The sequence below is a fragment of the Leuciscus leuciscus genome (genome assembly GCF_965113295.1).
Source record: "Leuciscus leuciscus genome assembly, chromosome: 22".
Lineage (NCBI taxonomy): Eukaryota > Metazoa > Chordata > Actinopteri > Cypriniformes > Leuciscidae > Leuciscus > Leuciscus leuciscus.
In genome coordinates, this window is record NC_138746.1 from 35,977,762 (window position 1) to 35,999,664 (window position 21,903).

The 21,903-nt window shown below is 39.4% G+C and overlaps 1 protein-coding gene and 1 long non-coding RNA gene across 3 annotated transcripts in view; one reads left to right on the top strand and one right to left on the bottom strand.

Moving 5' to 3' along the window:
• Positions 1 to 3,415: 3,415 nt before the first annotated feature.
• Positions 3,416 to 21,903, bottom strand: part of abcc2 (ATP binding cassette subfamily C member 2) — a 41,513-nt gene continuing 23,025 nt past the window's right edge. The window contains exons 15-32 of one of the 2 annotated variants that reach the window (XM_082153751.1): positions 20,727 to 20,793; positions 19,532 to 19,658; positions 19,236 to 19,412; positions 17,810 to 17,977; positions 16,719 to 16,899; positions 14,755 to 14,893; positions 14,393 to 14,492; positions 14,074 to 14,293; positions 12,790 to 12,944; positions 11,139 to 11,294; positions 10,796 to 10,995; positions 10,579 to 10,705; positions 10,402 to 10,503; positions 9,194 to 9,337; positions 7,876 to 8,034; positions 6,136 to 6,302; positions 5,479 to 5,673; positions 3,416 to 3,690 (exon numbers count right to left, since the gene is read on the bottom strand). In XM_082153751.1, coding sequence (XP_082009877.1) covers positions 3,585 to 3,690; positions 5,479 to 5,673; positions 6,136 to 6,302; positions 7,876 to 8,034; positions 9,194 to 9,337; positions 10,402 to 10,503; positions 10,579 to 10,705; positions 10,796 to 10,995; positions 11,139 to 11,294; positions 12,790 to 12,944; positions 14,074 to 14,293; positions 14,393 to 14,492; positions 14,755 to 14,893; positions 16,719 to 16,899; positions 17,810 to 17,977; positions 19,236 to 19,412; positions 19,532 to 19,658; positions 20,727 to 20,793 — 2,690 coding nt within the window. In that variant the 3' untranslated portion in view covers positions 3,416 to 3,584. Of the gene's footprint in view, positions 3,691 to 5,478; positions 5,674 to 6,135; positions 6,303 to 7,875; positions 8,035 to 9,193; positions 9,338 to 10,401; positions 10,504 to 10,578; positions 10,706 to 10,795; positions 10,996 to 11,138; positions 11,295 to 12,789; positions 12,945 to 14,073; positions 14,294 to 14,392; positions 14,493 to 14,754; positions 14,897 to 16,718; positions 16,900 to 17,809; positions 17,978 to 19,235; positions 19,413 to 19,531; positions 19,659 to 20,726; positions 20,794 to 21,903 lie in introns of both variants that reach the window. The other variant, XM_082153750.1, reaches the window with a different exon arrangement.
• LOC309486481 lies at positions 3,697 to 5,197 on the top strand. The gene is made up of 2 exons (XR_014201560.1): positions 3,697 to 4,156; positions 4,192 to 5,197. It is a non-coding gene; the product is annotated as an uncharacterized lncRNA (long non-coding RNA).

Here is a 21,903-nt window from a genome sequence, read left to right on the forward strand (position 1 = left end):
TGTGTGTGTGTGTGTGTGTGTGTGTGTGTGTGTGTGTGTGTGTGTGAGTGAGAGTTCATGTTCAGCTCCACACAGGCTGTGTGTGTGTGTGTGTGTGTGTGTGTGTGTGTGTGTGTGTGTGTGTGTGTGAGTGAGTGAGAGTTCATGTTCAGCTCCACACAGGCTGTGTGTGTGTGTGTGTGTGTGTGTGTGTGTGTGTGTGTGTGTGTGTGTGTGTGTGTGTGTGTGTGTGTGTGTGTGTGTGTGTGTGTGTGTGTGTGTGTGTGTGTGTGTGTGTGTGTGCGTTTGATTTATATTACATTGTGGGAACCAAATGTCCCCACAAGGATAGTAAAACCTGAGATCACCTCCATTGTGGGGACCAGCCAGCGGTCCCCATGAGGGGAATAGGTAAATAAACATACTAAATTGTATTTTTTTGAAAATGTAAAAATGCAGAAAGTGTTCTGTGATGGGTAGGTTTAGTGTAAGGGGACAGAATATACAGTTTGCACTGTATAAAAACCATTAAGTCTATGGAGAGTCCCCACAAAGATAGTGGACCAGACATGTGTGTGTGTGTGTGTGTGTGTGTGTGTGTGTGTGTGTGTGTGTGTGTGTGTGTGTGTGTGTGTGTGTGTGTGTGTGTGTGTGTGTGTGTGTGTGTGTGTGTGTGTGTGTGTGTGAGAGAGAGAGAGAGATAAAATGAATGTGTGTGTGTGTGTGTGTGTGTGTGTGTGTGTGTGTGTGTGTGTGTGTGTGTGTGTGTGTGTGTGTGTGTGTGTGTGTGTGTGTGTGTGTGTGTGTGTGATGTCATGATCAGATCACTGGAGGAAATACAGCTACCTCAACTGTTCATAGACATAGTGAAAGATGTATATAGTGGCTCCTTTATTGAAGTAATCTGTGGAGAACAGCTCACTCATCCAACACCACTTCAGATAGGCATTAAAACTGGCTGCCCTTGGAGTGCAATTAATTTTATAATTGCCATCAACCAATGGTTAAAGTGGATGTGTCAATGTGCCCCCCCTGATGTGATATCTCCTATTCCAGTACAGGGCTATGCAGATGATGTCCAGATTGCCTCCAGAGAAGAGAGCGTCATTAAAGACATGCTGGCCAGGACAGACTCTTTTCTGAAGTGGTCCGGCATGGAGATTAACAACTCTAAATGTGCTGTTTTGTATGAGAGGAGAAGTGGAGGGAACAGGTGGTACCGTTCAAAAACTGATAAATGCCCAATGTTCACAATAGCAACAAAACTTGTACGTGTATATTCTCTTCATGAGACATACACATATCTTGGACATAAAATTAACATTGCAGGAGAATGGAAGGAGCAAGTGAACATCATTTTGTCAGAATTTACATCCAGGCTGGACCTGATTGACAAATGCCCACTGCCACTGACTCTGAAGTTAGAGGCTATTAGACAGGTGGCGCTGTCTAAAGTACAATATCTATTCTCCAATGTCCATATTCAACAGAAAGTGCTGAGTGAAATGAATAACACGACAGTGAGCCTAGTGCGAAAGTGGTTTGGACTGAACACGCACAGTACACGTGATGTTATTTTTCACCCCCAATGGGAAGGAGGGTTGGGGGTACCAAACGTGATATGGATTTATACCAGCGTGCGGATTTCCCATCTTCTGAACATGCTGAATAATGATGACAAAGATGTGAGAGAGCTGGCCCGATCCTCCCTATTCCTGGACCTCCGGAGACGCAAGGTGCCACTGGCCAAGGAGTCGGAGCCACACTTCCTCGGCTTTAAAAGAAAATCCAGCGGGAAACTTGACACCCATTCTGCCGGCTTTGGTGTCTGGTCAGATTGGCCGGACCTGAACGACCTTTGTGTCCGAACTGGAGCATCACTGGAGTGGGTGCGGTCTGACTCTGGGACTGTGAGGGTCTCTGAGGACATCATTACTGACCCCCTGACCTCTGTCAGGGCAACAGCCACATACGGTGGTCACAGCCACACGTTAACATCTACAGTTGCCCGGACAACTCTCCTGGACCTACACCAGTATCACGAGAAACAACACTGGATTGGACTGAAACTTCAGGGGAAGCTTGCGTGTCTCTCCTCTGCTGATCACTCTGTTTCCCACTCATTTCTTAAGAATACTGCACTCAGTGAGGACATTGTTATTTTTACAGTAAAAGCCAGACTACAAGTTCTTCCAACTAGACTCAACCTTTCTATCTGGTTTCCAACAGCTCAGGTACCTCATTGTTTGCATCACACTACAGAGCAGATCACCGAGACACTGCCACATATCTTGAATGGCTGCCATGCCTATAAAGGAATGTACATTGCACGCCACGACAGAATAGTGGATCTTATAGTGAAAGATATATCAAGTAATTTCTCATCTTCAGTGAAAATGTACAAACATTCTTGTGTAAAACCATCTATGTTTCAGAATTGTTATAGCTCTGAAACTTTTTCTCATGTGTCTGCTAATACACCAGATGTTGTTGTGGTTAATGAGGAGATCAGTGAGGTGTTCATTGTGGAGGTTGCATGTACCTTTGACTATAGTATGGAAGAAGCATTTATGACTAAGATTATTAAATATCAACCACTCTTAAAAATCATTTCAGAGTTAGGTTATCAGAGCCGACTACTTGTCTTCATATTTGGCAGCTTAGGACACACACACAGGCTGGTTGTAAGAGGGCTTCAACAACTAGGGATGCCCAAAAAGAGGGCTAAATGGCTAGCGAAGTACTGTGCTCTGTCTGCTATCATAGGTAGCCGTCATATCTGGCGGAGACGGTGCTACTTGTATCCATAACAATTGAGTGATGCTAAATATTGTAAAGATCTGCTGTATGCCACTGGTCCATGATTATGTACATGCATTTGACTGCATCTATAGTATTTATGTCCCTGTAAATCATGTCTTTTAAGTGGACTTAAATAAATATATAAAATGTGTGTGTGTGTGTGTGTGTGTGTGTGTGTGTGTGTGTGTGTGTGTGTGTGTGTGTGTGTGTGTGTGTGTGTGAGTGAGAGTGTGTAACCACCCCTTTATTCAGCTAGTATCCCCTGTGTTAAACCGCTGTGTGTTGTTTCGGTCTCGAAGTCGTTTTGCTTCTTTATAAAGTTCTGTTTTGATAGTGTGTGTTTTATGGAGAAAGAGACACTATTGGCATAAAGGTTAATGTGGTTCTAAGGGTTCTCGACTCAAGTTTAAAGAACCTTTTATGCCCAAGAAAACTCTATATATGTTTAAAAGACAAACATTTCATTCATAACATAAAAATGAATTCAAACTAAATCCATAAAATGATCCCGTGATGGAAACCCTTAAAAGGATTTATAAACAAAGCTCCTAATCTGATTCATGCACTCTCTCTTTATTTGAAAAGAGCAAAACTGACATGGGCTTTATATAAATATACAGGCGTACACAAAATGCAAAATTTAATAAACTTTATTGCCACAACTCAAACCCATGTCAAACAACACATCAGAAAAACAACAACAGGATAACATACAGACAGTAATATTAATCTTTAACATCTTCAGATGTCTGGTCCTCCAGGCTTGAGGAGTAACACAGATGATAAACACACATGTTCCCGCTTCAGATCCCAGCATCCTTCGCCATTGAATAGAAATGTCCCTGTTTGTGAAGCAAAGTACTGGGCGAATCAAACTCCACGATCTTCCCAGAGTCCAGGACCATTACCCTGAAACACAGACAGAAGCTCAGCATCACAACACGCCTCTTTAGTTTACTTCTTACATGCATCCGAGTTCACTTTAAAATATGCAGATATAATCCATTCATATCATATACAGTCAAACCAAAAATTATTCAAACACCAGATATCATTTCACTAGTGTGATCAGGACACTATAGTTCATTAATGTAAGTGAGGAGAGCAAAATAAAGTAAAGTGTGACATATTACACCCAAACACTCTTCATCCAGTGACTACCAGTGACATTCATAAACATTTGGGAGCAAAAATGATTGGGACACTTTGAGCTGATCATGTTTTGCTGAAGTGTTTTGTCTTTAATTGCTAATGCTCTTTTTACACACAGACTGAACAGAATGAAGCATTGCTTGGTGATTGGTTGAGCTAAACTGGTATTATCTAATTGTGTAGTTAAATTTAACAGCTGACAGATATTCAACATAATTCATGTGTGAGACAGTCTAACAGAAGGACGGACAAAACCAGTCAAATATCAATGAGTTCTGCTCATATTTCATCACCATTTTCTAAACTATAGTGAATAAACTGATAATGTGAGAAATGTTGAAGGTGTCTGAATAGTTTTTGGTCTGACTGTATATCCCTGTTTTGTGTTTAAGGACTCTTATTTTGAAGGTTTTTTTTTGTTCCTGTTGTTTCAATTCCTGTGTTTAGTTCCAGTTTTCTTCGTTTCCATAGTAACCCTGGTTTGATTGGTTTCCTTCACCTGTTGCTAGCTTGCCTCTGGTGATCTTGTGTATTTACACCGCAGTGTTTCCCTCGTTCAGTGTCTGGTGGTGACCATTGTGAATGACTCGTGTATGTTGTTTCAGTTCTGCTTTTGCCCCGTGTCTGGATTTATCTGATTAATAAACTTCTATGTCGCACCCTGCATTACAGGAACCTCATGTTAACCTGACTCCAGCATTAGCGCCAGTAAAGATTAATACATTAAGCGTTTATTTTCTTTGGTGTTGTTTAATAAATGCAATGCATTTAAATCTGGAAGTAAATCCACTAAATTATCATTCCGTGAGTCACTCCCAAAATTGGGATGATTGACTTAGTGGTAACCATAGCAACATCTTTATTTAGTGATGCATAAAATATGTTTTGGATGTGTAGCTCAGTGTTGAATACATTTACTAGCTTTAATAAATCCAGATAAGAGCTACAGGATTCGGGATAAACAGAATAAAAAATTTTTCAGATCAAGATCACGATTTCCCACAATTCTGAACAGACAACTTAACAAAATGAAAAAAAAATTGTATTAATCTGAATGAATTATTTTTAAAAATAAATCAGTTTGAGTGAATGATTCAATGACTCACTCAATAAGTCTTCACTTGTTTTATTACTGGATGAATCAGTGTTTTTGAATGAATCTCTTGAATGAATGATTCAATGACTCACTCAATTCTTCAGGCTTGTTCGACTTGAACCGGCGCTGCACAGACCGATTGGTTAATGACATTAAAATACCACGAGAGCGATTCAAAAGCCTATGAGCCGTCCGCTCTCTAATCGCTCTCGCGGTTCTGTGATGTCATTCACCGATCGCTCTGTGCAGTGCCAGTTAGAGTCGAACAAGCCTTTCACTTCATTACTGGATGAATCAGTGTTTTTGAACAAATCTCTTGAATGAATGATTCAATGACTCACTCGATAAGTCTTCACTTGTTTTCATTACTGGATGAATCTGTGTTTTTGAATGAATCTCTTGATTGAATGATTCAATGACTCTATATAAATAAGATGGACTTGGCTCACCGTGAACTGTCCATAATGGTGTTGAGCCGGTGTGCAATGGTGAGCACAGTACAGTGGGAGAACTCCCTGCGGATGGTGCTCTGGATGAGATCATCCGTCTCCAGATCCACGGCTGCTGTGGCTTCATCCAGGATGAGTATACGGGATTTCCTAAGCAGGGCTCGGGCTAAACACAGCAGCTGTCTCTGACCAAGACTAGAGGAAACACAAACATGTCAAGATCAGAAACTAGACTTATAGCTTTTCCTGCTTGAATGTTGATTATTTTCCCCATATTCTCTATTGTTGCGGCTCCTCTCTTCCCAGTCTGTCAGTAACGCTCTGTTTACTTCCTGTCTCTATGAAGCCCCTCCTTCTGAAAAGCACACTGTGATCTGATTGGTCGGCTGGATCAGTGTGTTGTGATTGGTCGAGCGCTTTGAGTGTGTTTGGGAAATGTCCCGCCCCTAATTACCATAACCGGCAGTTTAACACACTACTAACTAACTCAACCAGGCCCCGCCCCTTTATTCCCCCTGCGTATTAATTATTATAATGAGGAATATTGTGACGTGTTCGTTCCCGGAAGAAACTCAAGACTACAATGGAGCCTCAAGACTCAAAATGCACTCATTTGAATTATATATGAACATGTTCATGTTTGTACAGCTCACAAACCTTAAGTTCTCTCCCCCCTCCGAGACCTCGTGCTGAAGTCCTGTCGGCAAACCCCGCACATAATCCTTCAGATGAGCCAACTCCAGAACATTCCATATTTCCTCATCACTAAACTTCAGGAAAGGGTCCAGGTTCATCCGCAGAGTTCCGGAGAAGAGAACTGGGTCCTAGAATAAAGTGTTCGTTTATTACTCTTTCTGTCAGCGTTGCGGGACAGTCTCAGATGATGCTTTCCAATAAATGTATTTGTTTATGATGCCTAGCATGTTTGTTTTCTCTACGAGTGAGTGTGTATATATTAAATTTTTTTTAAAAAAATGTAATGCAAAATAATAAATAAATAGTAATTTAAGCACATTCCTCACATTCTTTCAACTTAAATTCAAAATGAATCATAATTTCATGCATAAACCTTTTAATTCATCCGGAATGCAGAATCCCTGACAACATTCAAAAAACAGCTAAAAACCCATCTCTTCCGTGAGCACTTAACCTCATAAAAAATATTTTTTTTAAATAATAAAAAAAAAAAAAAAAACTCGATGTTTTCCCTTTGAAACATCACTTATCAGGCTTATGCTACTCTGAATAATACCTGAACTTCGTATTTTGAGCACTTCTTGTGTTGTTGTTGTTTTTTGCCTCTTTATGATGACTCGCTTATATTAGTCCTAATTTGTAAGTCGCTTTGGATAAAAGCGTCTGCTAAATGACTAAATGTAAATATAAAATTCAGCTCAAAATATCTTACATTGTGTGTCTTTGCCGACCTCTGGTGGAAAATAATAATATAAGATGATGTTTCATGACTCTAGATGGCCTTATAGCTCTAAGTCAGTTTCTCTTCAGTATGCATTCAGATACACATGTAGACATTATAAAATATTTTTTTGGTAAAGTTTTAGCATTTTTACTTTGAATTTTGAGCCTTTTTAGGTTTTTCTATGTGAACTGAAGCATTCCTCACATTCCATTAATTTCTAAGGGGGTCAAATTGACCCACAAGGGAAGGATTTGTTACTTTTTAAAATTAAACGATTTTTTTTTTGTGTGTGTGTATTCGTGGTTCAAGTGTGACTACAGTCCTCGGGTCTTGGACCCCTCTGATGAACACTCCAATAAAAAAATAAATAAAAAAAATTAGTTTTGAGTTAAAATGACCCGAGGGAAGGAAAATAATATTTAACACAATCTTCTGAAATGACAGATACTACGCAGACTATGCGTTCCCTCCTCTATGAATGATTGTCTGTCTATATGAGTCTAATATGGAGAACTGAGGTGTGTTTTAATCAGCTCTCTGTGTCGACAGTCAGTATTTCCTACACAAATTCAGGCACTGGACCCTGATAATCCATCTGAATCTTTGAGTAGACAGCAAATCAATTCGATTCACAGATTTGGGATTTGATTCAACAATGATTTTTGCCAATTTAAGCCAAGATAAGATTTATGAACATCTCCCTTCAACATTTCAGTTGTAAATTAATTATAAATGTTGCTAAATTATGTTCACTACCAGTTTATCCAGAAATATAAAAATAACGTTTTTTTTTTATTATTATTCTATCCTGTGTCATGATGTGCATTGAGGTGTTGCACAATATTTATTTCACGCTTCAGAATTTATGTTAAAGTCCCCCTGTAGTCAATCATTTTATCCCTTAAAACTCATCTTTGATCACCAAAATGACCAAAGATATTTCTTCTTCCCTTAAAATAGCTTGAGTGTTCCTCTACCTGTGGAATGATGGTGAGTCTGCTCCTGAGATCATGAAGCCCCAGGGTGGAGATGTCAATACCGTCGATGATGATTCGACCTTCGCTAGCTTCAATGATGCGAAACAAACAGTTGGTCAGACTAGATTTGCCTGCACCAGTTCGACCAACAATGCCAATCTGGGAAAAGTCGGGAAACAGGAAAAAAAATGAACAACATTCTTTAAAATAGCTTCTTTTGCGTTCAACAGAAGAAAGAAACTCATACAGGTTTGGGACAACTTGTGGGTGAGTAAATGATGACAGAAATTTCATTTTTGGGTGAACTATCCCTTTAATTGTTACATGCTTAAAAGAACGATTTGTTCAAGAATCAAACATTACTGTCCTGCAAAGTTTAGCTCCATCTCTAATCAAACACACCTGTTATCGAAAAGAAAAATCCACCTAAAGTCTTCAGTATGAATAGAAAAAATACAGGCATGCGTGTCTGATCAGTGTGGATTTTATATTTGTGTTAAAATAAAGCCCTTAAAGGTGCAGTAAGTGATTTCTGTGAAACGCTGTTGAAAGTGGATTGGACCGAGCAGCACCACACACTTGAATATGTCCACTCATGATGGGTGAGGAGAGAGAGCGAGCCAGTCAACAGAAGGGGGCGTGTCCACTCATGATGGGGGAGGAGAGTGAACCAATCAGTAGCAGGGGCGTGTCCACTCATGATAAGGGAGAATAGTAAACCAATCAGCAGTAGGGGCGTGTCCACTCATGATGGGGGAGGAGAGAGAGCGAGCCAGTCAACAGAAGGGGGCGTGTCCACTCATGATGGGGGAGGAGAGTGAACCAATCAGTAGCAGGGGCGTGTCCACTCATGATAAGGGAGAATAGTAAACCAATTAGCAGTAGGGGGTGTGTCCACTCATGATGGGGGAGAAGAGAGAGTGAGCCAGTCAACAGAAGGGGGCGTGTCCACTCATGATGGGGGAAGAGAAAAGCTTAGAGACCTAAGCGGGAAGGCCTTATCTTGCTTCACTTCAGCTATGATGAAGAGACACCCTTTGGGGGCGGGGCAATGAAGGGAGGGGCAGGGCAATGAAAGGGGGGGTGGTGGTTTGGGTTGATTTAAAAAATCACAGTGTTTCTCAGAAATCACTTACTTCACCTTTAACTCTGCATTTGAGTCATCGCTTCTTCCAAAAACCCAACTGTGTCAAACACAACCAAGGTAGATACAGAACTAGAGCCCTTTAAGTCTTGTATAATAATGATCACCATTTATCGCTCCATATTGGCATTTTCAATATATCAAAAATATTAAGTATCTGATGTGTCTCCTCACCTTCTCTGTGGTTTCAATGTCACATGTGATTCCATGGAGAATGAGCTCCAATTCAGGCCGGTATCGAACTTTGTAGTTTTCAAAGCGAATATTCCCGGCGGAGGGCCAGTCGTCAGGAGGACGAATACTGGTGATCCACGGAGCCTGGAGACACACATATTCTCACACTAAATCAACTGAAATTAGGAAAACATCTCTCCAATTCCATTTAAAGTTTTCAAAATCACTGGATTTCATATGGATCTGTTCAAAAATGGTAAAACTAGTGAAGAATGTCTGTGCAAATATTCCCTTACACGGGTATTTATGAAGTATTACGTACTAATTTTCTAATGCTCTTTCAGGCGACTTTTCATGTAATAATTAACTACAATCACAAAAATGTTCTTACATTATTGCATGTCATGGGTACCCTGGTAATCCAGAGTTCTCGCGAGAGCACAAGTTGAATTTGCTCAGCGAGTTTACTCTAGTGTCGAGTAATGATGCTCATTAAATATGCCCCTCGATCCGAGCTGCACCAATCACATCGGGTTAAATCTGATATAGGCGGGCCAGAGGCGAGCTAAACAGAAGACGACAGCGCTGCGACGTCGAAGTCATTAGTAAACATTACAAGATGGCTATGGATGAACACCAGTTGTTTGAAACGGCTTTGGCCGCTACAATGAACGAGTTAGACTTGGCTTTTTATCTAAAACAGGAACAGAAGACGGCGCTCGAATCCTTCCTTTGCAAGAAGGGCGTTTTTGCTGTTTTGCCGACCAGATAAGGCAAGAGTCTAATCTACCAGTTAGCTCCGCTGGTAGCTAAGTGTATGGGGCTTGTTGTGATTGGTCGTAGTGTTTTCCAATTGCGTGCAGTGAGATTTTCAAAATGCATGTTTTGTGCCGCCCCTCGAGCTGGACGAGTTTCATTAGTCGACGCCAGACCATTAATCTTTTAGATTTATGTCATGGGAAATGTGATCATACTATTTGAGCAAAGACATCATCCAGTCAACCTTGAGGTTTTATCATTTAAGCCATTAAGAATTATAGGTAAATCTCCATGTAAAGGTTTTGACTGTTATAATGTAACGCTTTAAGAATGTTTCTAACCAGCTGTGTGTAGTTTTTGGCTCGTCTATAGTTCATAATATTTGGGAGATTGAAAAAAACATTATTAGTACATTAATCCAGAAACTGACACATGATTTAATTCTCTACCTCATTTTTGATCTCTGTGTATTCGCTCACTCTTTCCACAGCGACGATGTTGGTCTCCAATTCTGATGTCATTCTCACAAGCCAGTTCAAAGTTTGCGTCACCTAATAAGAAGCAGTGTTACTTAATGCCAAGGTTATATGACTCACAAGCACCTCAAAATCAAAGAAATACATTACATTTAAGGCGTATGAGATGGACAGTCCAACCAGTCCACTATTCAAAGAGTCTCGAGAGATTACAGCAAACAACGCTGCGAAAAACACCACCAGATTCCCCAGAGACTCCAAGCGCATCGCCAACCACCTGAAATCCAACAAGCAACATTAGAAGCTTCAGGAGCTAACACAGATTTATCTCTCGGCGAAAAGCTCGGGATATACTACACATTCTGACCTATTAGAAACAATCCAAGGATAGACACTTTTGAGATTCTGATCAATGGTGTCCTCATTTTGCTTTAGGAAACGCTGCTGATGCCCATACGCCCGTATCACAGAGAGGCCTGACACCGTTTCTCCAAAGTGAGAGTAAATGGGAGATCGAGACACAGAATCCAGTCGTCTGAGTTGCCTGGATGTAGCAACATAGAACCTCTGAAATACAGGAAGCGAGTTTAGACCTTTTTTTAATTATTTTACTAACTATTTGTGAGAAAAACATGTTGCCAAGTTTTTAAAAAACCCAGAGTCCACAGAGTACAGTTTATCTGTTTCAGCATTACTGTTAGCTGTCTTACCTGCACAAAGTAGTAGATAACAGCCATTGGTACAACAACTGCAGTGAAGATCGGAGTAGCCAGACAGATGACAAACAAGGTCCCTAGAACTCCGAGAAGACAGAGAATCCAGGATCTGAAGGACATCGGGATCATCTCATCCACAGTGAAGATATCCTAAATATAAGCCAAATCGAAAAACAATATTTCAGTTTAAGAACAGGCAAAGTACAGCAATCATAGATTGTTTTTATATATTTGGGGGTTTTATTCGATTTCGTCATGTTCATTGTCTTGGGATGCGTTTACATTCCAATTAGATTGCTGTGTTTATATGAATCTGTTAAATACTTTTTGAGCATAGAAAATGAAATTTCCAACTTCAACTGTCCTAAATCTTGAATGCTTTGGAGCACAGTTTGGTCTCTTTTTAAAGATGACACATGGCAGATTATTGCTGAAGTAAAGTAAGTTTATTGTTATGAAAAATGCACAAAAATACTTTTTAAAATGTTATATGAAACAAATATTTTCCAAAACATGTTTAACTCTAAAACTGTGAGAACATCTAAATAAGCTGTGTTCCAAATTTGAGGTTGATATCTAAAAGAAATTAGCTTTCAGTAAGATTTTGTTTGGGCGCAGAACGTTTCCATTTTTTTACCACGAGGAGCACAAGTGTGACTATTTTTTCAGGGCCATTTAAACTTTTTGACTCATGTCCATGATTTTTTTTGTGTGTGTGTGTGTGTGTGTGTGTGTGTGTGTGCTCACATAGCAAGTGTCAAAACCTTTACCAAATTTCATACCATTCTGAAAAAATTTCTAAAAAAACAAAATGTATGAATTTTCGGTCAAAAATGACAAAATTACGGGTTTTTTTTATTGTCATTGATGGTTCCATGAAGAACATTTAACATCCACAGAATCCATTGTAAAAAATAATTCGATTGTACAAAAGATTCTTTCGATTATTCATATGTTCTTCGCACTAAGAAATAATGGTTCTTTTAAAGGGGTCATGAACTGAGAATTCAGAGTTCGTTATACTATAACAATACCCTGTAAGTTTCAAAACTCAAAACTTCCTTGTTATTCCAGAAACTGCTTTTATTGAAACCAAGGCCAGAAAACGACAGGATCTGAGAAGTGGAGACTTATGACGTCACAGGGCAGTGAAAGACCGCCTTCGCAGAAGAAGATCAACACCTACGTCTACGTCACCGCGTCTTTGGCCCCGCCCACTGGAGCGTTAGTGAATATAGTGACATGAGAACGAGTAAAGATCGACACAGGATCAATACCATTACCTTCCAAAGGATCACGATGCTAGGATAGTTTTCAACAATGTGAATGTCTCAGCAGTGCATTATTTGTTTGTATTCGGTGTGTTTAACTGTGGATTATTTGGTAAATAATAATCATGACCCCTTTATGAACTGATCGCTGAAAGGTTCTTTGTGGAGCCAAAAATGCTGCTTCTTTGGCATCACTGTTTAAAACCTCTTTTTGAACCCTTATTTCTAAGAGTGTATAGAATATTAATGAGCTTGTCTCTGGCCTTCATAACCTCAGACCCACTAATTATACAACTCAATGCAATTTGTAGATCTTTGTTTTGGCTTTATAGCAAACATCAACAAAATTGTGTTCAGTGTTAAAGGTGATATACCTTAGCGAAACGATTGACTACTCGTCCTGAAGGTGTGGTATCAAAGAACACCATGGGTACTTTCAGAATATTAGACAGCAGGTTTGTGTGTAGAGTCCTGGACGCACAAATGGATCCATCAGCTAGGAGTATAGTGCCTAAAAACACCAGAAATCCTGGCAGAGAAAGACATAACGTCACTTAGTCATGAAGGATAATCCATGTACTTCTTCTACATCACTAAGAGCTAAAACTCTCCAAATTTCACAAGACCTGTTTTCCTACATCAGATCACTCTATGGTCTAAACGGAGAATAGCTTTGATAATGATGCCAATATGACTTGCCTTCACTCATGTTCTACACCATGGCTATGACCCACAATTTTATTATGATGCTTTTGATCATTTAATATGTAGATCATCATGACTAACAAGTATATAATCTACAACAAGTATGTAATTGAGGGGAACTAAATTTGGGTAACCTTTATTCTAATGATAAAATTCATGACTAAATTATATCCCTGTGATAGACTGTCCATCTCTCCGAGCGGTTTTCCTTCAGCCGAGAGTCTCAGACCGAGATAACGGGAACATTATGGCACAAAAGCAGGGTTAGTTTTACCTACAGCCACCAAACTCTGTACACAAACTGTTCTCATCGAGCCAGACAACTTTTTAAATTACAATCATTCGCTCCGAGCAACAGGAAGTCAGCCATTTTGGATTTACTGTGAATTTATTCGTTCATGGGCATTCATGCGATTCTCACACACATTAGAGATGCTAATTGCGAACATATTTTTGATATCTCAAACATTGTTGTCAAAATGTAAACAGGAAAAGTCTCATATTTTCTGAGTTCTTTATCTGATTTAGATCAAACTGGGGATGAGTGTTTGGCCATAGAGGCTGATCACATGGATATGACTATTGTGGTTCATGGTCAGAGCGCAATGCAATGCAAAGCTCATAGTCTTGCACAAAGGGATTTAGTCTATCAAACAGAGAACCAGAGAACACTGATCCAGGCCAATCACAATGCACTAGGTCAGCTGGCCAATCAGAGCACTCTGAGCATTTTAGAAGGCGGGGCTTTGTAGAAATCAGCTTGATTCAGAGAGACTGGGAATAGAGGTGCTGCAATAATGTATAGTATGTAAAATAAATCTGTTTTTTGCACAAAAGCATGTGAACCTATTCTAGTACACCCAAAATAATGAACTAGCCTATTTAAATCACAAAAATATCATGTTCTTGATTTCATTTTGTTTGTAAAAGTATTTATTTATTTCTGCTCATACCTTGTGCAATTCCCAGGCCTCCAAAGACTCCTATTCTCGTGTCTCTAATATGATTTGGGTAGGTTTTGTTGAAATAATCTTCAGCATCATTAGTCCAGTCACTGAGCCACAGATTCTGACCAATGATGGCCACATTCTGGATGAAGTAGATGAGGAAACTCCAGGTGACGTAACACCATCCCATCGACCTCAGATACTGAAGATACACTGAGAACTTCACCTGGTACATGGATCAAAAAATAATTTGCACAATTACTGAGGGGGGAAACAGATGACAAAACATGGAGAATCATAATAGCTTTTAGTTCCTATTATGTACCCTTCCGGTCTCCATTGTCTCTTTCTCAATCAGTCGCTGTCCTTTCTTATCGCCAGAGTCTTTTTTACTTCGAAGAGAGCTGTTCTTCCTTACTCTCACACTAAAGACAAAAAATATAAATGTAAATATTGGTGAACACAAAACTGCACTCTTGCAATGAAGTCTGCTGTTGTATTTCAGTTGCATTTGTAAGGATCATGATGACTATAGAGTGCATTAGTGCGTTGGCAGCGACTTGCACTCTAATGACTCTATACTTGCTCAAGTGGGGCAACATTCAGTTTATCTGTGTGAAATAGTGCATGTCTGGAATAAAATCTTTTGTTGTTCTAACGTGTTTCTCGATGGTGTGTTTGGTTCACCTTCCGTTTCGTTGAGAGTGACGCAGGCTGTTTTCTCTTTTCAGTGTGTTTGAGACAATGTCCTCTGGAGAGCCGTCGGCCTGAGGCTCCAAACCCTCCGGCAGGGTGTCGATCTCATCATACTCGGCCCCCTGAGCTTCTGCTGTTTGACACACAGTTACAATCAATCACACCGTTTATGAGCATCAAGACTTGTGCACATGTGTAGTGCAAAAACACACTGCATTTCAAGTATACTTGTGTCTTAGGGGCTGTTTACACCTGGCCACTTCATGTGTTTTCTCAGATCGGATAGCTATCTGATTTATCAAAACGATTCCATTTACACCTGGTCACATAAATGTGTTTTTGCGAAACGGATTTAAATCCGATCTTCAATTCCCGCGCTATATGCAGATTTAATGGAGTGCACGTCACCGAAAGCAAAAGATATGAGCTGCATTTTATTGATCATCAGCTAAAATTTCAAAGACTGCAATAAAAGAGAGCGGCAACAGCCCTGGTAAGATCATTTCGTTTCTTAAGAATTTACTTTTAATGATGATGATTGTGTGTTAAGCGTCTACGACTTACTTTCACTTTGATTTGCGATAGTTTGCACGTTGGCTTAATGAATAGATGCTCAGCTTCTCATCTGAGGTGATGCGTGTTCCAGTAGCGTCGTCATATCTGGCTATAACATTACATATAGCCTATAACACGCTCTCACACGTTTATTTTTTTTAGCATTTTTGGGAGGAGTACAATTTACATATGTGGTTTCAACAACCAGATGCATTTACACTTGTCCAGTTTCGTCTGGAATGCGGCCCAGACCTCCTCCTGAAGTGGTTTGAGCGATCGGATTCAAATCCGTCTCGAATGCGTTTCGGAGGGCATTTACACCTGGTCTTTTCACGATCGGATAGCTATCCGATCTGAGAAAACACATGAAGTGGCGAGGTGTAAAAAGCCCCTAAGTAATGCTTCAGAGATCATTTATTGTTCATGCATCCCAAATCTATGAACACACACAACCTTTCAAAAATATATTTTTTAAAGAAATTAATACTTTTATTCAGCAAGGATGCATTAAATTGATCAAATGTAGCAGTAAAGATATTTTATAATGTTACAAAAGATTATATTTCAATAATTAATGCATGATTAACTAACTGTATTTTTCTATGTACATTTCTGAAATGCACTTTCTGTAAAGCTGCTTTGAGACAATATGTATTGTGAAAAACGCTATACAAATAAATTTGAATTGAATTGAATTGAATCATGTTCTGATTACTTCCACCTGTGTGTTATCATCTCGTTTACTTATGCCTATTTAAGCCCTGGGTTTTCAGTCATTCTTTGCAAAGTCTTGTCTGTTGTTACACTGTATTTCTGAGTGTTTTCCTGGTTTCCTGTGTCTTGTTTTTTTAATTCTCTGCCTGTTTTCTGGATTTCCTTTTGTCAGTGTTTTCTGGCCTGTTGCTCATTTGGATTGTTTGACCCTTTACTCGTTATATTGGTTCTGATTCTGGACTGTCCCAATAAAGCTGCATTTAGATCTTCAACCCAAGTCTCTGAGCAGTTTGTAACAAAATGTAATGTAAGGTAAATGTGTCTGTTATATTCCGGTTGACAGATTCAGGCATTCACTATCAGGATAGCATGAGGAAAGGGTTACTTCAATGCTCCACTTCAGACAGTCTACTAACTGTGAGTAACTTTGCAACTACAAGTCAACTAACTCTGAAGTTGACATGTAGTTGCAAAGTTACTTATAAGCTAGTAGAATGTCTGAAGTGGACCATCGAAATGAAGTTTTACTGAGGAAAGACAACTCGCACCAAGAAATAAAGCATGAATCATGTAGACATTGCAAGTCCTGTACTAAAACTTTCAGAATGTGTTCAGATGGCTATTTTAGAGTTTAGGACAATATCTGAAGCTCAGCAGAAAATGTAAATGATTGATGGTAGACAAACCTTTATTGCCATTAGCTTTGCTTTCCTCTTTGCCGTAAGTTTCCATGAATTCATTGAAAGCGCCTTTACTGGCTCGAAGAGCGTCGTATGATCCCACCTCGGACACAACCCCATTCACCAACACCACAATCTCATCTACATACGGCAAGAAGCTAATCCCGTGTGTCACCAGGATACGAGTCTACAAGGAAAGAGAAGGGGAAAAAACTGTACAGCAATGCAGAAATTTAAGTCAAGAAGAAAATGTGCTTTTGACATGTATAATAATATAGTGAGTATCCCAGCTATTTGTCAACATTCCCATTAAGTTATTTCGGAATGTTCTCTGAACACTCAAAATGTTCTTGGTTAAATGAACGTTAAGGGAACATTCCGTTTCATCATTCTTCAAACATTTTGTAAATGTTACTTTTGAATGTTCTCTGAAAGTTCTGAAACAAGTAGTAACATTTAAAAAAATGTTACAATGTTTCTGAAATAAAACGTTCCGTGAATGATATATAACTTTGTATGCTAAAGTTGAGACCAGATAACTTCTATTAAAGGATTAGTTCTCTTCAGAATTAAAATTTCCTGATAATTTACTCTCCCCACGTCATCCAAGATGTTCATGTCTTTCTTTCATACTTTTTGGTTAAAAAGTATATATTATATATTTTGTATAAAATGTCGGCTGGTTTGTCTAGATAAGACTCTTATTCCTCGGCTGGATCGTGTCGAGACTTTGAAGCTGCACTGAAACTCACATCTGGACCTTCAACCCGTTGGACCCCATTGAAGTCACTATATGGAGGAACATCCTGGAATGTTTTCCTCAAAAACCTTCATTTCTTTTCCACTGACGATAGAAAGACGTGAACATCTTGGATGACATGGGGGAGAGTAAATTATCAAGACATTTTTATTCTGAAGTGAACTAATCCTGTAACTAATACTAATGTTACTGGAAGAACGTTTGTTCATAACTTTCTCAGAACTAAAGTTCTAGCCTAAACAAAATCAGACATAGAAAATAAAACAGTGATATTAGCCTATAATTTGTAAGCTTTTTAGCCTTGGATTTGCTTTTGACTTTGACATTAGTCTCCTACCTTATTTTTGAGCAGTCCTTTGGGTCCGATCACCTGTTCAAACAGATGTTTTCCCACATGTGAGTCGACAGCAGACAGCGGGTCATCCAGAAGGAACACATCAGCGGAGCTGTAAACCGCCCGGGCCAAACTCACCCGCTGTTTCTGTCCGCCGCTCAGATTGATGCCCTGCGGCACAGCAGATCAAACATGAAACATTCAACTCTTAATGTTGTTTATATGTCTATAGCCGTGATTCCACCGCAGGAAGTAGGGACTTTGGTCTGGTACTTGGTGTGTTTCCACCACAGGTGTGTTTTATTTTAACCACCATCTGTTGTGGTGCATGCAGTAACAGTTGTTTGCTATTCGAATCAACAATGGAGTTTAAAAAATACGGCCAATGGACGACAAGATTCAGGCTTTATTAAGCCTAAATTCAGTGGCTTAATAAAGGAAATGCACACAGCAACAGGTCTGTGGGGAAAAAAGTTCCCACAGCGGCTAAAGTGGTGTTTTTAATATGTTTTAAGACAAACCATGTGTAAATTCATAAGTCGACACCATTGCTGAGAATTTTCTCCTTAAAACTGCAGTGAACCAAAGACAGTCTCAGTCTCTGTTGATTTGGCTTTCCATATAAATGAGCGATTTCTCCTGAAATCACCATGAATTGAACGACAACCTTCAAAATTTGTAAATAACATAAGAAGACTTTTATGTCAATCTACAGTCTAATATAAAGTTCAATGCAAATAATGACATTCATCATAATAGCTGTACTTGACTACTTAGATAAATCAATCTTCAGAAACAGGTGCAGCCCAGCAAACATAGAACGTTCTCCCAATGTTCCCATATGGTTCCCGTTTGGTTATTTTTTGGGGAACCAAATAATAACATTCTGGGAAACGTTCTCTCTTTGTTCTTATTGTAAAAAAAGCTAACCTTCCCAGAATGTTGCAGGGAGGTTATGTGACAACCTAAAGCGAACTTATACAGAACATTCCCTGCTGGTTTTATTTTTATAACCTTATAATCATGCCTACATCCACCACTGAATATGCCAACTGTGACTTTGGGCCCTATTCTAAGGATCGAAGCTCATGGTCTAAAGCTCACGGCACAAGTGCACTTAGGTCGGTCCGAATCCACTTTTGCTAATTTAACGACAGGAAAAATGGTCGGCGTGCTGTGCATGGTCTAAAAGGGTTGTTCCTATTCTCTTAATGAGTAATGGGTGTGTTTTGGGCTTTATAAATGAAATGAAATGAAATGAAATGAAATGAAAACTGCGTCGGCCTGAAAGTGAAACTAGCAAAACACACTTGCGTTGCCTGACGCTACATTGCACCGGATGTATGATAGGGCCCTAAATGTTCGCCAGTCTCAGCTTTCTGATATGTAAAGACTCAAGAACTAACGGTTGGGAAGCAGTGCTCTTCACCTTCTCTCCGATCTCGGTCTGATCTCTCCCGGGCAGCAGGTCCAGGTCAGGTCCGAGAGCACAGGCCTCCACCGCGGACCGGTACCGTTCTTCATCCAACTCCGAGCCAAAGAGGACATTATCCTTCAGTGAGGCGTTCTGGATCCAGGCCTGCTGAGGGACATACGCCACTGACCCCTGAGACACACACACACACACAAAACTAATGTCAAGCCGGCAGAGAAACACACACCACTAATGTACAGCCGGCAGAGAAGAGTTCGAGTAATTTTTCATAATAAGATGCGTTTGATTACGTTTATATTAATGTGTCCCTTGAGGCAGTGCAGTTCTCCCAGCAGAGACGATATCAGTGAAGTCTTCCCCGATCCCACAGCTCCCACCACTGCCACCAGACGACCCGGGGCAATGTCCAGAGACACACTGAACAACACACACATCGATTAAGATCCAGAGTGAACAGCTAGATAGAACACACACACATGCAAATACACACACACACACACACACAAACACACAAACAAACACGGAAACACACTCACACACACACTCATGGCAAACACACACACACACTGCTTTTTAAAACTGCTGGCTAATGCTAATCGTAAATTCTCTAAGATTATTATTCACGTCGGCACTGATGATGTTCGACTCCGCCAGTCGGAGATCACTAAAATGAATGTTAAAGAGGTGTGTGAACTCGCAAGTACGATGTCAAGCACTGTAATTTGCTCTGGCCCTAACATTGTCCGGGAAGCAGACACACTCTGTCAGGTCAAAGCTAGACTAAAAACACATCTTTAACCTGGCATACACATAGAACATTATACATTTCTATTATTCAAATCAGTTAAATGATTATTAGGCTGCATAGTTTAGGTCAGGAGTTTAGGAGGGAACACTTCCTATAACACCTGATGTACTCGCTACATCATAAGAAGAATGGCATCTACGCTAATGGTAGTCTTTCTGTTTATTCTGAGGTTTACTGAAGTCAGCCGGATCCGGGCCATATCCAGACCAGATGGAGGACCTGCGCCTGGACACGACCACAACGCACTGTAAGGCCTCATCGACACGACAGCCATCGGCACTGATCCTCAACAAACTCGACTCCGATCTTCAAACAGATGGAACAGGATCATATTCTGGAGTTTTGGTTTCTTGCCAGTCGCCTTTTTCCGCCTTTGTCCCCATTTGCTTTTGGCTTGCTTAGTTGGGGATATTTAATTTAATATTCAACAATAATATTGATCTGCCTGCATTGACACCATAATATGAGAACTAAACTAAGCAGGACAATAACACACACACACACACACAAACAATAACACACACACACCACACACACACACACACACACACACACACACTCATGCAAACACACAATCACACTCACACACACCAGAGTAATCCTAAATCATCACTGTATCATCTGTTTTATACTGTAATAGTGTAAAGATATATAGTGAGTGAAAGGGCAAAACTCACTGTTTCAGCACTGGTTCTGTTTCTCTTTCCCAGGCAAACGTGCCGTCAGTCATGCTCACCGCAGCCTCTATTAATGACATCAGCACAAGAACATTATCTATACATCAGTCGGGGAGCATTTATTTCTGAAATGTATCAGTTTGGATCACAGATAACAAAAATATGTTCTAATAATGTTCTGATAAATTTCTTATTAAGTTATGAAAAAAATATTTCTGAATGTTCACTTACTTTCAAAATGTACAGTTAAAAAGAAAATGTTTTTAAAATGTTTTTTCTTGGTTATACAAACATTAAGGAAACAATCTTCAAACATCATGGAAACGTTACTTTTTAATGTTTACTTTTTAAACTTTTTAATGTCTTTTTAAGCGGTAGCATTAAAAAAATGTCAGATGAACTTCCATAAACGCTCCATTAATGATGTATGAATAATGTTTTTGTGCTAATGTTTTTAGAACATTATTAAAAACCAGATAACTTTGAGAGAATGTTCTGTTAACGTTATTGGAAGAACGTTTGTTCATAACTTTGAGAGAATGTCAGACAAAATTCTGAGAACCTGGGATGTTTGTTTAAAGTTTTTTTAAATGTTCAGAGAACATTTAAAAGCAGCGTTCCCATAACATTTGAAGAACAATACAATGGAATGTTCCATTTAAAGTCCCCCTGTGGTGAAAAAGCTTTTAATGTAGTTTATGTGTGTATGTGGTGTTTTTAATCTGCTTTAAGACAAACCATGTGTAGATTCATAAGTCGACAGCATTGCTGAGTATTTCCTCCTTAAAACTGCAGTGAACCAAAGACAGTCTCAAACACACGCTTGTAACCAATCAGATCAACGTGTGATCGTCAACCAGTGGATCTCTGAGCTGAGTGAGTGAGTGGAGGCGGGGCTCATTTGCATATTCATAGAACCGCGTATACTAAATGAGGCGAGGGTGTCGAGTTACATTCAAGATATTTTAAGGCATAAAGACATTTTTTTAAGTAAAAAACTTTTAAATGTAATTTTGATTATTAAAGATGAGTTTTAAAGCATGAAATTATTGACTACAGGGGGACTTTAACTTTTGCATAATTAAGAAAAAACTTTTTTTAAACATTTTTGTTTTGTGAACATTTAGAGATAATTCAGAAATAACATTTTCATAACCAAGTGAACGTTAGCAAAACG